Source organism: Elephantulus edwardii, unplaced genomic scaffold (genome assembly GCF_000299155.1).
Source record: "Elephantulus edwardii isolate Elephantulus edwardi_28Jun2011 unplaced genomic scaffold, EleEdw1.0 scaffold00124, whole genome shotgun sequence".
NCBI lineage: Eukaryota > Metazoa > Chordata > Mammalia > Macroscelidea > Macroscelididae > Elephantulus > Elephantulus edwardii.
The window spans coordinates 9,580,066-9,596,784 of record NW_006399874.1 but is presented as its reverse complement, the minus strand read 5'-3'; the positions used below and the strand labels follow the sequence as shown (position 1 = coordinate 9,596,784).

General features: G+C 38.0%; 1 protein-coding gene across 1 annotated transcript in view; it reads left to right on the top strand.

Moving 5' to 3' along the window:
* Positions 1 to 11,132: 11,132 nt before the first annotated feature.
* Positions 11,133 to 16,719, top strand: part of KHDRBS2 (KH domain containing, RNA binding, signal transduction associated 2) — a 1,025,883-nt gene continuing 1,020,296 nt past the window's right edge. The window contains exon 1 of the mRNA XM_006893149.1: positions 11,133 to 11,488. Within this exon, the coding sequence (XP_006893211.1) occupies positions 11,398 to 11,488 (91 nt within the window). The 5' untranslated portion in view covers positions 11,133 to 11,397. The remainder of the gene's footprint in view (positions 11,489 to 16,719) is intronic.

The window sequence follows — 16,719 nt, the reverse complement described above, 5'->3', positions numbered from 1 at the left end:
CTTCCAAGAAGAAACTTGTTTTTACCCTCTCCAAGAGAGACTTATTTGTTTACTTTGTGGTCCATGATATGTTCAAAACTCTTCTTCAGTACCACATCCCGAAGGTATTAATTCTTCTTCTGTCATGCTTAGTCATTGTCCAGATCTCTGAAACATAACAAGTAATTACAAAGACCATGGCCTGAATTTGGCACACCTTAGTCTCTAGACTGACATCATTGCTTTTCAGAACTATGGAGAGGTCCCTAACAGCAAATTTTCCCCAATGCTATTCTTTTGATTTCCTGACTGCTGATGTTGAGTGTTGATTGTGGAGCTAAGCAAGGTGTAATTGTTAACAACCTCAGTCTTTTCTCTATCTTGGTGCTTCCAATTGGCCCAGTGGTGAGAATCATCTTCTTGATGCTGAACGTCAATCCATGTTGAAGACTACAGTCCTTGACATTCTGCAGCAAGTGCTTGAGGTCTCCTTCAGAATTACTGTACCAAATAGAATTGGTTACCTTACACCATTTCAGAAAGTAGCATATGGACAAGAATCAGTGGTGCTGATAGGGAAAACCCAGTCTTCATTCAAGGCATATGTAAACATAAGTCCCCAGTAATTAATGGAACAATAATTGAGATGTTTCAGCAAATAAATGAAGTTATGAATGTGCTTACTAATCTTTGCCAAGAAATTTGGAGGACAGCTATATGGTCAACTGACTGGAAGAGATCCATATTTCTTCTCATCCCCCTAAAAGATAATCCAACAGAATACAGAAATGAAGGAAAAGATAAAAAATATCACATTAAAAAAAATCTTGCTTAAGATTAGGAAAAAAAAAAAAAAAAGACTGAGACAGCAAATCAACAGGGAATTTCCAGAAATTCTAGCTGGATTCAGAACAGGCCTTAGAACTTAACTATCATTGCTGATGCCAGCTTGATCTTGGTTAAAAGCAGAATAAACCAGAAAGATGTTTACTTGTGTTTTACGAACTGCAGAAAGGCATTTGACTGTGGATAACAACAAATTATGGCTAATAATGAGAATAATGGAAATTCTAAAACACTTAATTGTAATTATGAAAAACCCATATATAGATCAATAAGCAGTTGTCTATACAGAACAAGAACACTTTATGGTATAATAGCAGGAAAAGTATGTGTCAAGGTTGTATTCTTTTTCCATACAAATTCAGTCTGTATTCTGAGTAAATAATTCAAGAATCTAGAATATATGAAGAAGAATGTAGTGTTAGCATTGAAGGAATACTCACCAACCACTTGTATTACTCAGATGACACAACCTTGGTGCTGAAAAGGAAGAGGACTTGAAACACTTGCTGCATAAGATGAAAGAATACACCCTTCAATACTGATTACATCTCCACCTAAAGAAAACAAAAATCCTCATTATCAAACCAATAAGGAACATCATGATATAATGAAGAAAAGTTTGAGATTATCTATAATTTAATATTACTTGGACCCACAATCAACACTGAATGAAACGGCAGTAAACAAAACAAAACAAAAGGCATATTACTTAGAAAAAAATACATTATCAAGGACTTCTGTGTAGTAATAAAGAGCAAGGTTCTTGGTTTAAAGACTAATGGGGGTGTGATCCCAGCTACTTATTTTCAATTGTTTTTATGTGTTTGAAAGTTGAATTATGAAGAGAGAATGAGAATATTTGTCTTTGAACATTGGCATTAGCAAACATTTTGAATATCCCATGGATTGCCAAAAGAACCAACAAATCTATCCTGGAGGAAGTGCAACCAGGTTGCTCCTTAAAAGGAAAGATGTACATTTCATCTCATGTACTTTGGACATGTTTTCAGGAGGGGCCAGTGATTAGAAAACACCATAATACTGCTAAAGATAGAGGGTCAGTGAAGGACAGAAAGACCTTTAATGGAGTCAAATGGACATAGTAACAACAAAAATGGGCTTGGACATGGTGGAGATGGTAAGGATGGTGTAAGATAGGAAAAAGTTCTCATCTGTCGCTTATAGGGTTTCTCTGAGTAGGACTCAATTCTATAGTACCTAACAAGAGCAACAGAATTATAAAAATTAAATTATAGAGTGTAGGGGTTTTATAAGTTGGATAAATTTATTTTATAATGGGTAATGGTGACAGAAGGACAAAAACTGAAGTCTTCAATATGGATTGAAGCTCAATATCAAGAAAACAGATTCTCACCGCTGGGCCAATTGTCAGCATCAGTATGGATGGTGAAGAGATCGAGATAGTTAACAGGTTTAGTTTACTTGGCTCCACAGTCAACACTCTTGGTACCAGCAGCCAGGAAATCAAGAGATGAATTGCATTGGGAAAGTCAGCTGTGAGGGACCTCTCGAGAGTACTGAAGAGCAACGACATCAGGCTGGAGCCTAAGGTGCACCTGATCCAGGTTATAGTCTTTGCAATTACGTGCTATGCATCAGAGAGTTGGACAGTGAATAGGGATGATAGAGAATTGATGCCTTTGGGTTGTGGTGCTGGAGAAGAGTGTTGAATATACCATGGTCTGCTAGGAGAACAAACAGGTTTGCCCTGGAGAGGATGAAGCCAGAATGTTCCCTGGAGTCAAGGATTCTGAAGCTTCGTCTAACATACTTTGGTCATGTTGCAAGGAGGGACTGGTCCTTGGAGAGGGACATCATACTTGGGAGAGTGAAGGGACGGTGCAGGAGAGGAAGACCCTCGATGAGATGGATCAATTCTGTGAGTGGAGTGGTGGGAGTGAATGTCTTTGAGACAGCAAGGTTGGCACAGGATAGAATGGCATTTCGGGCTCTTGTACATAGGGTGGCTGTGAGTTGCAAACAACTCGATGGCACATAACAACAGTAACAACAACAACGGTGACATAGCAAAAAATGAAAACAAAACCAAAGTCTAGACTAGAATTCAATAAGAGTACACAATGCATTTAGTCATCTTTCAGATAATTTTTATGCTGCCTGTAAGCCTAATGCTATATGTTTTCAATACTCTTTTTTTCAGAATTACACAATGTTTTGATTTTTTTAAAATTTTACCACCCACCTTTAATAGTGATAAAATCCTGATTGTGTGACTATGTTTACTAATTTTATCATTACTCTCTACAAATGGTTAGTATTTACTTTGTAAAGTGTCTTTATACACTTTGATTTTGTGATTGTGTCTTTCCTTGTGATAGAATTTACTATACAGAGTCCAGAATGAGGAAAGTCTTGCTGAACAAGTATTTGAAATATATTGAAAAATTGTACAAGATTGTATCCTCACAAAATGGTTTTTCAGTATTAATTAATCCTCCTTATGAATATTTTCTTTTAAATATTTCCCCTATTCAACATTAATTCAAACTGTCTTCCTTTACTTTAATCATGATATAAAAACTATTTTCAAAGTTTTATTGTACTTAGCTCTTGTTTCATAATATCATTTCTTAGTGCTCCTTGGAGGCAAGGATTCTGAAGCTTCGTTTGACATAATTTGGACATGTTGCAAAGAGGGACCAGTCCTTGGAGAGGGACGTCATGCTTGGGAGGGTGGAGGAAAAGTGCAGGAAAGGAAGACCCTCGATGAGATGGATTGATTCAGTGACTGGGACAATGATGATAGGTGTGTCAGAGACAATAAGATTGGCACATGATAATGCAGAGTTTAGGGTTGTTGTGCATAGGGTCGCTATGAGTCACAGGCAACTCGACAGCACATAACAACAGCAACAAGAAGTTATCATCTCTATATTTTACATGGAACACAATAGGTACAATATTTATATTTGTTGAATAAAAATACTGTCTTTAGGGAGCTTTGGTGGGCTAATGGTAAGAATCTACACTGCAATCTCAAAGTCACATTGTTTGAATCCTCCAGTTGCTAAGGAGATTTTCCTTAATGTTGATCTACAGAAATAATCACTATTCAAGGGACAATTCAACAGTTAAAAAATTTAATTTTAAGAAAGTAGTCAATGACTTCCAGCTTGAAACAATTATGATACCGACATCCCCCTTTCTCATTCTATAAGGCAGTTGTAAAAAGAGCAAGGGCAATGTGTGAACAACCAGGTTGTACCTCTACCAAATCTGCAAGGGAAAACTGGCCCCCTATTATCATCGACAACACAAAACCAGTTCAATTCTTGTGAGGTCAGATATGTCCTCCACACCCCTGTATCTCTTTCTAGTAATGCCAGTGCTGATCTACTTCTCTTCTGGGTTTAAAACATATAGCTCACAGAGCAAATGGAATAAAAATCAAAATTATAGGGTTTATTAGGGAAGCAAATAGGGTACAATTTCATCTGGCAACTAGATACAATGTCTCAGTCAGGACAGTTCCTGAAGCATGCTTACAGTCTTTCAGCCTCATGGTTTTAGGCCAGTGTTACAAAGCTCTTCACTGTCCTCCAACAAACTTGGGTCAAGACTTCTGGCTCTGGTTCCGTGGAGTGAGTAGCAGTCCCCAGGTCAGCTCCACCTAATGTTAGGTCTCTATTTCTCAGCTTCGCTCCTGTAGGTCTGGCTGTGGCAAGTGCCTCTAGCCCTGAAGGGTACACTGCAGTCTCTACTTCTTCTTTGCTGGTGGTGAGATTCTAAAAATCTGCTTCTGAATCTGCTCAATTTATTGGTGAGATTAGCCAAACATATTGTTTGACTAGCATACCCTATTTCCATATTCCCACCCATCCACATGGTAAAGTCAAAGTCACTTTCTAGGAATGTGATTTTGAACAATCTGAACCTTAACACCACAGTAAGTAATTGCTCCTCAGCAATACTTTAAAATGGTTCAATACAGTAATCCTCCAAAGGGAGTCAATGAGATATTAATCAGTTTTTGAAACAATTTCACCATGAGAACTGGTTTCCTTTAATTGTTAATTGACTCTAGTATTAATACACGCTCTTCTTTCACTTTCATTCTTCAAGATTGTTAGCATTCAAAATAGCAACATTCCAAACACAATAGTTAAGTCTTTAATAAGTTACCAGTCTTCTATTATTGTAGAATTAGTACAAGGATTCAAGGAGGGGAGAGGGAGTGCTTATTCATAAAATCACACAATTTGATAGGTGGAGGGAAGGCTGGGTAAAGGAGAGGGGGAAAATCTGGTGTGAAAAAAAAGTATATAAACTTTTTAAGTAAAGCAGTATAAAATAAAAAAAAATTAAAGACGGATGTTCCTGATTAAAGGAAAATGAAGTTATCAGTCTTTTCTCTCTGTCTTTCTTTTGCTTTTATTTAAATATACAGTTATGTTACTGAATCCACTCTAATGTAAAAATTTCCTGTTAGAACTTGTGTGCACACACATGTCACTTTTGGGTGGTAAATATTAATTTTGTTCAGTGGCATATTAGCATAATGAATACATTTTGACATTCAGCACATCACATAAGAAATTTCTTACTCTATATTTTAGTGCTATTGGTTAGCAGAAAAACTTAATTCCATTTTCCTCTTCACCCCTGCAACCTTAAAAATATACTGGGCAAAGTATAAAAGAAACTTAAACTTATTTCATATCTCTAATTAGTGAAACAAATAGGAAAGGAAATATCAACACTGTACCTTCTGTGTAATGGATTTTACCAGGCACTTAAGTGATAAATGTGTTGTTATCAAGTTGATTATGACTCATGGTAACCCCAAGTGTTGAAGAGTAGAATTGCTCCCTAGGATATTCATTTAAATCATCATTAAGTAAATCATCAGGCATACCTTCTATTATACCTGCTAGCCTTTATTAAAACATGGTCACTATTTTTTTTCTTTTTCATTGCCTAGGAAGGAAAATAAAAATCAAGAATGAGGTCAGTCAGGGATGTTTTCTGTCTCCATACCTTTCAATCTGTATGCAGAACAGATCATCCTAGATTCTGGTCTGCACGAGATGGAATATGGCATCAGGATTGGTGGAAGAGTCATCAACAACCTGCGTTATGCTGATGACACAACCCTGCTTACTGAAACTGAGGATGATCTGAAGCACTTGCTGCAGAAGATCAAGTACTGCAGCTTTCAATATGGATTGTAGCTCAATGTAAAGAAAACAAAGATTCTCACCATTGGGCCAATCGGCAGCATCAGTATGGATGGTGAAGAGATTGAGATAGTTAACAATTTAGTTTACTTGGTTCCACAGTCAACACTCTTGGAAATCAGGAAATCAGGAGACGAATTGCACTGGGAAAGTCAGCTGTTGAGGGACCTCTCAAAGAGTACTGAAGTGCAACGACGTCAGGCTGGAGACTAAGTTGCACCTGAGCCAGGCTATAGTCTTCGTAATTATGTGCTACACATCGGAGAGTTGGACAGTAAATAGGGATGATAGAAAGAGAATTGATGCCTTTGAGCTGTGGTGCTGGAGAAGAGTGTTGAATATACTATGGACTGCTAGGAGAAGAAGCAGGTTTGTCCTGGAGAGGGTGAAGCCAGAATGCTCCTTGGAGTCAAGGATTCTGAAGCTTCGTCTGACATACTTTGGGCATGTTTCAAGGAGGGACTGGTCCTTGCGGAGGGACATCATGTTTGGGAGAGTGGACGAGGAAGACTCGATGAGATGGATATATTCTGTGATTGGGGTGGTGGGAATGAGTGTGTCAGAGACGGCAAGGCTGGCACAGGATAGAACGGTGTTTAGGGCTTTTGTATAACAGCAGCCAACAGGAAGGAAAGAGAGCTCTGGCAGTGCAGTGGGTAAGGAATTGTGCTACTACCTCGAAGACTGGTGTTCCACCATTGCTCTGATGGAGAAAGATGGCCAGTCTCCTTTCATGTAAATTAGAGCCTTTGGAAAAGGACTTGAGGTTCAGCTATAACTCGATTCTGACTCAACGACACATAACAACTATTTGGATGAATTGAGTCTATCTGTGTAACACTCTACCTGAGGCAAAAAAGAGAACATTCACAAGTTACCTCTTATTATAATTAGCCTTAAATAAATCATTCTACTTCTTTAATTTTGGTAGCATATGTCCTTGTTTTGAGTGAGTTCTATTAAATCCCAGGAGTAGACATACCAAGGCATATAAATTTAGTGAGAGGTCTGAACTTCGTTAGATACTAAGTATTTAATTTCATTATATAATTTAAGAATTTCCTTTTCCTAGCGTGCAGTGATAAGCCTGATTGGATGCCCTTTAGCCTGGCCTTTCTTGCAAGACTTGTGTGAAAGTTTGAATGCATAATTCCTGCATTAACTATAGAGTATATTCGGCAGTGTATGTTTTATTCGTTCTTCTAAACCAAATATAGTTGGTTCAAAATTTTCCATAATATTTCACATTGCTGAAATAGTCCCATAGTAAGTCTAATATCCCCTTAAAAATATTTGCTTGAGAAACAAATGGAGTATGATTTTGGTTCAATTCAGTGATACTCTACAAAGGTCTTTCAATTCATTTACTTTTATGTTTTAAAATGTTGGCATATGTAGGATGGTTCCAATACTGTAAAATCATTAAGGAGGTTGACTGCCATATCATTCTTCAATAATTCAAACTATTGATCATTTTGATCAGCAGTCAAGCTCTGAACCAGTGTACTATCGGGTATCTTTGGTATTTTCTTAGTACACCTTCAGTCTCATAAAAGAGGACTATAAATGAACAATGCAATTATTGTTGCTGGCCATAACAAGAATTATTCACTTTTAACTCATCGAATAGAGATTGTACATATTTTAGCAGCACCATACACTTTCAATCTCTTGATAAATGACATTGCAATTAGTGCACACTATTTTTTCCTAGTTTATATTCATTCTAAAAACATGAACAATTTATTGGCTGTAGCTAGCCCCTTATTTATCTCCCACTATGACAGCAGCTCCTGGCCACATTTTTGCATACCAGTAGCAGATTTTTCCCTTTATGTGTTTGCTGTACAACAGGTACAAAACATATGACTCTTCAACTACTAACCATTCCCAAAGGAATCAATTAATATAGCAAGCATTTTCTGTGCATATCCTCCATTCTCAATGATAATGACTTTTTAGTTATTTAGTACTGCTGTAACAGAAGTAGGGAGTACTAGTGGCCTAGTGGCAAGAAGATGTGCTGTAATCCGAAGACTCACAGAATCCACCAGCTGCTTTGTGGGAGAAAGACAGGCCATTAACTCTTGGGCAATTAACTGCCCCTGAAAGCCTGCCTGAGGAGTTAGCTACGGATTGGTTCTGAGTTGATGCTACACTACATAACAGAAATAAAATGAATGGAAGGAAACACTTGTTTTTCTCATAAGTGAGGAGGCCAGAAGTTCGAAATCAAAGTGGCGGATCTAAAGGAAGGCTTTTTCTCCTTGTAGATTCTGGAAAAGGGCCCTTGTTCTTTCAACATTCATGACTCAATGTTCTTAGCACCACGTCTCTGGGCCTTGGGCCTGTGAATGAGCTTTCCAGCACAGGAACCTGGGTCCAAAGGACTCACTCTGCTCTGGACTCTTCTTTCTTAGTGGCACTGAAGCCCCCCTCTTCCTGCTCACTTTTCTTATCTCTTTTAATATAAAAAGGTTTGCAGGAAGTAGCCCAGGGAAATTCCCTTCACACTGGATTGGAAGTGGGGTAGGATTAAGGGTGTTGATCCCATGCTTTATAACTCTTTACAGTTGATTCGTTTGTCAGCTCATGGGGAATCGCAACATAACTGCAACTTTTTACAATTACACTCGAAATACTGAGACTCAAGGTTCTGTTCAGAAAACATATATTTGGGGGAACTAAATTATAAACTTCTTTATTAAAAGTAAGAGTCAGAAGATAAGCCAAGCAGAAATATTACAATCCTTTATAGGCATCATTGCATTTGGCATGAAACCCACTTAATTCTTACCCACTAAATCCTGTATTGTTTGTTTCCCCACACATCTCCTGCTTATCTCCTAAAGCACTGCTGTCACATTGACTCACAGTATCTGGTTGTTCTTTTGAGGTGACATCAACTCAACTACAATTTATAGGAACTCTGGACAAGAGACATGACGTGTTATCCTGCGCCATCCTGAGGATTTCGGATGTGCTTGAGTCTCTCTGTACAGCCACTGTGTCAACCCACCTAGGATCTTTTCCTGTGACCTTCCACCTTCCCCAGGACAATGCCTTTTTCTAATTAATGACTGGCCCCTCTTGACAAAGCCACTCTTTCCTGTCAGGAGGCTTCAGTATAAGCCAGATCTTCTACCTGGAATGCTTTTTCCCCCCTCCCACACTTCACAAAGATACCTTTTAAAAAAAATAGGTTTTTCCTTGAATGCTAACTACTTAGCAAGGCTGCATATCAGTTCTAACAAAATAAGCCTCTCCCTGCATTCTTGTTTCTTAACTCTTTGGTTGGCTTCTCTCTTCCTCTTACACTGCAGCCAGTCATTACTCATTCTCTTGAGTACTTGGTTTATTTGGCTTCTTCCATTAGAAACTCATTTCAATGATGACAGGGGATGAATATGCATATCTCACTCAGCAATGTGTGTCCAATTTATTTCTAGCCTGGTCCCTAGACTATTTTTAATATGTAATAAATATTTATTGAATGTATACATGCATAAATAAATTAAAGAATTAAGGTGCAGAAAGGTAGAGTAAAACAGTATAATCTTATTCTAAAATGGCAGTAAATAGAGTTCAAATTTAAATTCAGCTGTTAAGTATTAACCAACCAACTTAAGTCGCTGAGCTGTCTTCGCCTCATACTCCATACCTACATACCAGCAAAATTAATACTTGTTCCTCAGAATGTTTCTGTGATGACAAATGGAGGTAATGAATGTGAAGACACTTTTTAAAAACAATATACACAGTCAAAATAATCTTCTGGGTTAATCTGTTTTTAAATATAAAAGGAAAGGATATAAATGCACTAAGAAAACTAGGCCAACTTTCAGGCTCTCTTATTTGTAAGGAAGTTGACTCTTTACTTCCAATCAAAAATGGGGAGGGAGAGAGGATTGAAAAATGCATGTGAGGAGAAAAACAAACCCAATTGAAAGGTTGTTTTGTAGAACTTGGAGCACATAAGCTACATTACAAGACCACTTGGTAAGAAAGCCTGGTGAACTATTTCCCAGGTGAGTCATTGAAAACTTAATGGGACACAACCCTATTCTGCAGAGATGGGCTTCTCCTAACCCAGGTAGACTGCATCACCACGGATTGGTTATTTTCTTAACAGAAGGATGGTTTGTCCCTCCACTGTTGTTAGGACTGGGAGATTTTTACTCTCCCTTTAAATAGCAATGGGATAGATTTAAAACAGCTCAGCAACATTACCTGGTAAAAGAGACCGTCATATCTAAAATAAGAGGGAAGCATTAAAGCAACTATTGTTGCTTATTTTCTATTCCCTCCCTCCCTCCCCATGTTTTCTCAATTCTTTGATAAACTAAGGCAATTACCATGCTTTTTAGTTTTTTATTCAGCCCACCTCTCCCTCAGCATTCGTTCCAGGGATGGGAGAAGGAAGGGTGGTGGTGGTGGTTAGAACTCATTCAGTACCTCAACGCGTGTACACTGGAAGCATGTTGCTATACAACAACGCCCCGGAGCCTCTCTTATTTGTTTATCAATGAACATCCTACTGCGTCCTGAGATGTAGGTCAGGCTCCTTGAAAATATCAGCCGCCGATCACATGCGGTCTTCGTTTTATTTTCAGAACGAGTGCACCGCTGATTCTTGCAAAACTGGAGTGCATCTGAGCTGTGTGTGAGGCAGAAGACACCTGTGCCTGAGAGACGCAGGTGAAGTCCCATCTACCTTCCCAGACTTTCCCTGGTGCTTTCCATCGCCTCTCCTCTCTTCTCATCTTCATTTACTCTGCTGTCTTAAACCAGAACCTCTCTGTTTTACGTAATCTTTTCCCGCTCTTCCCCTCCATCCACACTCGGATGAAGACACAGAAGGTTCCATCGAACCAGGCATGCCTATTAACCAGAGAAGGCTTGGTTGGGCTGCTGGAAGAAAGCTTTGCACCTTCTCGCACTCCCCTCCCATCTGCAGTTGCCTCCTGTCAGTCAGGCCATCCGACAGGACGCGCAGCCCAATAAGCACTCGACGCCTTTGCAGAGACCCCGCCTCTTCTGGCACCGCCACCAATGGGTGGCTGGCAGAGGCGGGACGCACCGTGTCCCCGCCTCTCCAGTTAAGGCCGCTGGTGTGAGCCCCAGCTCGGCGCGAGCGAGGGACGTGGGAAGGGGCAAGCAGGTGTGGGCGCGGGGCCGCGCAGCCCGACGGCGGGAGTCCCAGGCGCTCGGTTCATGGGCCAGTGAGGACACGCGGAGATCCCCGCCCCGCGGCGGAGGCGGAGCAGCGCGGGAGCAAGGCGCTGCCTGGCGACCCTGCGTCCGAGCGAGCGGAACCTTGCGCTTCGCCCGGGGACGGTCCGAAGTCCGCGCTATGGAAGAGGAGAAATATTTGCCTGAGCTGATGGCAGAGAAAGATAGCCTGGATCCATCTTTTGTGCATGCATCGCGCCTTTTGGCAGAAGGTAAGCCTTGCCCCCTCTGATGTCCACGGGCCATCTGGCCGCCCATCTTCGCCTACAGCTGGGTTGCAAGAGAGAGAAGTTGGGGAGGGACGTGAGTCTCCACCTTCGCAGGAACTGTCCATCCTTCTGAATGAAGATGCTCCCATCACCTCTGAGGCAGGCAGAACCCGTCCTGGAGCGGGTTGCTAGCTATGCGCTGTCTATTTCACGTCTTAATTAGGGGAAGACCAAAAGCTGCGAGATCTGACAGTGAAGCTATGACCTGTTAGGACCGTGGATAGTCAGACAAACCATAAAGTGCATCGCAGTCTTCAGGGACACATTCAAGTCCCAGAAGGAAGGGAAATCAGTTTGGAAGTAAACGATGATCAACGTAGTGTTCAAAATGCGTTGTAGCTATAGAGCAGCAATTTTTGCTGCATTTGGGGAGTGATTTTGGTGCTCTTTGATCTAATTAACCTTTCCTATTGAAAGTATTTACCTCGATAAAACTATGCTTGTTCCGGTATGTATGTGAATGTCGCAAGCAAAGGCGAAAGTGCTTATAAATTTATGCGAAGTATTATCATTGTATCTCTGTGAGATACTGGTGCCCAGGAGCACTCTACAATTGATCAACTGTTTTACCAAGTGTGCATTTTCTTTTGTGTACTTGTAATGTTAAAGGAGATTCCATTTCCAGAGGAATATGTCTTGTCTTTTGCATCATTTTGAAAGGTCCTCTAAAAAAAGACACACATACAAGCACACACACACAAAACTTACGCGTCGCAGAACTATTAACCAAATCACTCCATTTATCTAGAAATAATGCCCTTGAAATGATAAAGATTCCTACTCTACCTGCAGTAATCTGTACCTACTTAAAAGGAGGAAGAAAACAAGTTTTGTATTTGTTTTTATTCCCCTTTTATGAATGCTTCATTAATAGTAAATTTTTTCAACCTCAAATTGACTACAATGCAGTTTTGTGCCTTGGGTTGTTATAAACTTAGATAATAGTGACAACTTTCCCAGCCCTCTCAGCATTAAAAGAAATGTTATTTTTGAGACTAAGTGTTACATACAACTAAGAGAAATCTTTCTACAACTTCGTATATGATTAAAATATACTGGACGTATGCTGAGCATGAACATAAAACTAGACTTATGATACACTATTGTCTAGCATAGTAATAAAGAATAAATGGCTTTTCATCTCTGCTTGGAAAAGACGACTAATCAGGATATGGAATGTGTGATTAAAACAACCAAACTGTTTTTCAAGAAATAGTGTTTCAAGAAGTGCCTTTGATAAAGGAATCGAAGAGGGAAAGGTACAAATGGGCTTGCTACTTTCTTGGCTCCAGAATGGAAAACAATGAAAAAAGAAAGTTGAGAAGTGAAGTAATTTAAAATTTGTTAAACTTTCCCTCTACTTTATTACAAAAATTAAGACAACTTCGTAAACTTAATAGAGATATTGGGAAATAGTGAAGTTATAAATCCTAAAGATTGTTAAAATGGATTAAAATGTAGTTAATCCTTTTCCAGTGGACTATGCCAATGTATTTTGCAGAAATTTAGCCGTTTAGATGATAATATCTTTACCCTTTAAAAAAAAAGTTACAAATTAATCTTTTTATTTGGCCTGCTTATTGACATTTTCTTTGAGACTGCAGGTTCAGTGATTAATTCATCAGCTATTAAGGAGATTTATTGTTCTTTTGAAAATTGTCGAAAGCAGTATATATATAAATGCTGATCAGCATGCTAAGCTAATTCTGTGGCAGATAAAACAACCAGAGAAGACTGGGAGTCTGGTTACTTAGTACTTTCACTTGATTTCTTGATACTTCCAAGTCTGATGTACCTTGTAATTTGATTTTTTTCCCAGTAGGGGGAAGCATGTCCTGCTTTTGTAAAGAATTAAGGGGGGGGGGCGGGACAAACCCCATTTAAATAGAAGGGGAAAGCAGCTAAGTAAGAAACAAAGAGAAATTCCCAAATTTAAGAAAAAAAAAAACACAAGAGGAAAAGTCAATGAAGAAAGTGAAGACAGTTATTTTGGTGTCCATAAAGACATATGCCAAAAGACTCAATTGTGTTTCAGTTACTTCTGTAATTTTACCGAAGCCTCTTTACACTTGTTTATTTTAGTGAGAATTCTAGTGGCATGGAACTGTAATACACTTAGCTGCTAACCAAAAGGTCTACAGTTCAAATCATGAGAGAAAGATGTGGGAATTTGCTTCTGTAAAGGTTACAGCCTAGGGGCTATTCAATGAGTCAGAATTGACTCAAGAACAATGGGGTTTTTATTTGAGGATAAGGTGAGTGTACTCAGAAATCTCTAGTAATTCTTATTGTACATTTTGCATCAAAGATCTTTCATTATCTTTGCAAAGGCTGTTTGCCAAGGTTTCCAGGTTTTGTTTTAGAGCACTACAGAACATAGTTCAAATAGTGTTATTTCTTATTATACCTGAAATGCACTGATTGGAGGCAGTGGCTATAAATAAACTTGACATAGATATTCATTTGGAAAGAAGTGCACACTGAAGTACATTTCAGTCAGTACAGTGCAGACACTCTCAAGACTGAGTGAGTAATAAAAATGATCCAGATGATTCAGTTCTTTGGAATGATTTTCTAGAAGCTCGTATATATAAAGGCAGTGATGTAAACCAATGAACTTCAAAAATGATTTATTTTACTTTTTGGTTAGTGATAGATACAAAACAGTCCTCAATTGTGACCACGTCATTTAGAATGATACTGGAGTTAAAACTACTGGTTTGTTATTTCTTTTTTTAAAATTTTTTTTTTCCACTTCATATTGCTTTACCTGATTCTGCTGAATTTTTGGTAGGAATGATTTTCATAAAGCTATTGGAAGACCTAAAATATGTTACATATTTTTGCTTAGAAGTGATCTTGAAGAAAAGGACTTCAAGAGTTTAATTAGTGTTCTATTAATTAAACTAATTTTTCTCTCATGATTGTAAGTAAGGATTCTTTTGTTATGGGAGGTACTTTTGACTATGACAAAACAGCAAACTCAGCATGATCCTTAAAGTTCCACTCAGCCTCTAATTTTGCTTGCCAGATGAAATTAGATGAGGTTATTTATATCTATGCCACTTCTGGAAAGTGCACTGAATTGTGAATCCAGATACCTGGATTTTAATTTTGCATTTGCCTAAACTGGAGCTTAAGAAACTTCCCCTTCACTTGGTCCAGCTGTCATGTGTCTGGAGTGAAGGAGCTGGACTAGATGATGTATAGGTTTCATTGCAATGCTAAGTAAGTGCTGGATTAAGTGCTGATACAAAGGAATGGTGTTTGTGTGTTCAAGATTTTTTTTTTTTAAAAAAGAATGGTTGATACATTTCTGAGACTTTTTAAATTCCTTCCTAGTTTAGTGATTGCTAACACATTTAATATCTTAAAATGTAACTTGAGTCACATACATTAATTTGACCCTTGGAAACAGACTGTGTTTGTAAGTCTTTTGAACTATTACTAAGGCTTGGGACTACAATGTATGTACATGAAAGTATTGTTTTTTGCAGTTAGGAATACCTGTCTGGTGACAGGCATAAATGTATTCAAATATATAGAATCAGTTATGATCATCCTGTACTGTTATGAATATCTTAAGATGCTTAATAAATGCCTGATCTGATAAGGATGTTTTGATTAGCAAGATTTCCTAACCAGAATTTTCCACAAATATTGGTAATTTATCACTGTTTTGATTTACATATCACAGGATATAATCGCATATTGCCTAATTATTTTAGCAGCTCAGATGGTTTCTATAAAACTCCATTTGCTTATTTTGGTGAACACCTTACTCTGTCTTCTAAGAGGATTGCCCTTTGAGTTTAGAGGTCTAGATGAAGTCTTAGAAACACCAGGAAAACTTGAGATTAATATGTACTCCACTTGCTATCTTTTAACGAACATACATACATTTATATTCCCACCATGGACTGTATTTGAATTTCTATTGTGTCCCTTAAAATTTTCTTCTGTAAAAGTTGGTGAGTTCTTAATTGAAGAAGAGTTTATTGATGCAATGCCTGGAAGACATCATTGATGTGACTCATTTAAAGTATTTTCTTTTATTGATATATTTTTCTCCTAATAAATCTAGGATATTTATGCTTCTTAAATTCAATACAAATATACCAAAACAATCTCTGCATTTAAATGTAAACCATCTTGAATTTGCACTTGAAACAGTTTCATGTTTACAATGGAAAAATACTGGTATAATAATCAAAACCCTTGGGATTGAATGCTCTTATTTCTACCTACCTAAATATGGGTTATGTCATATTTTTTCTTTGTAATACTTAGTTCCTTAATCTATGACAGAGAGAATATATACTTAGCATGGTTTTTAAAAGGTTAGACAAAATGCTTCTTGTTTTGAAAATAATATACAAATATACGATGACACTTTAAAGTTTTCCCTTATTCTTTTAATATCATTGTAGACTTAACCACAGATTTGAAGCTAGCTTTTGTAAAATAAATAAGTACTAATTTACTATTTCAAAGTTAGCATTGAAAAAAATAAATTATGTAGTAATTATTTTCTAGAAGAGCATTCCAATGAGGATGTTTTAAGCACATTCCATTAGTACACTAACACTTCTAAATGTTTGAAAATGTTTTGTGTAATTTTTACTAACCTTGGCCTCTGTCACTTTAAAGGATCATCCCAAATGTCCTTAGACTTTCTTTTCATTCCAGAACTATTACATTGTTCTGCCTCACACCACTCAGAAACACCCATACATGTACTTGCTTTCTTTCACTCAGAATATAAAATATATTTGAGTCTCCTTGCTACTCAAGGTTGATGTCCCATCCAGTGTCTCTTATATGGACTCATTCCATAGTTACATATTTCTTTCATATCTTCGACTTTTATTATCCACTCTTTCAATATAGTAGTCTGTAACATGATCAATCTGTTTGTCTTTAAAAACCCAAAGAATAGGTGCTTCATTCACTCAAACTAATACAAAGAATCTCTTTTTAAACTGTTAATCTTTTTCTAACTTCTTGGCTTCTCCTTTGGCCTTCAAGCACCACACACCACTGGTTTTATAATTCCTCCCCAACTTTCCTCTCACTTACCATCATCCATCCCTCTTTCCCTATCCCAGCAAATTTTAATGCTGTCTGTGTGACGTACTCAAAGGTAAGTCAGACTTTTGACTGCTTTCATTCTC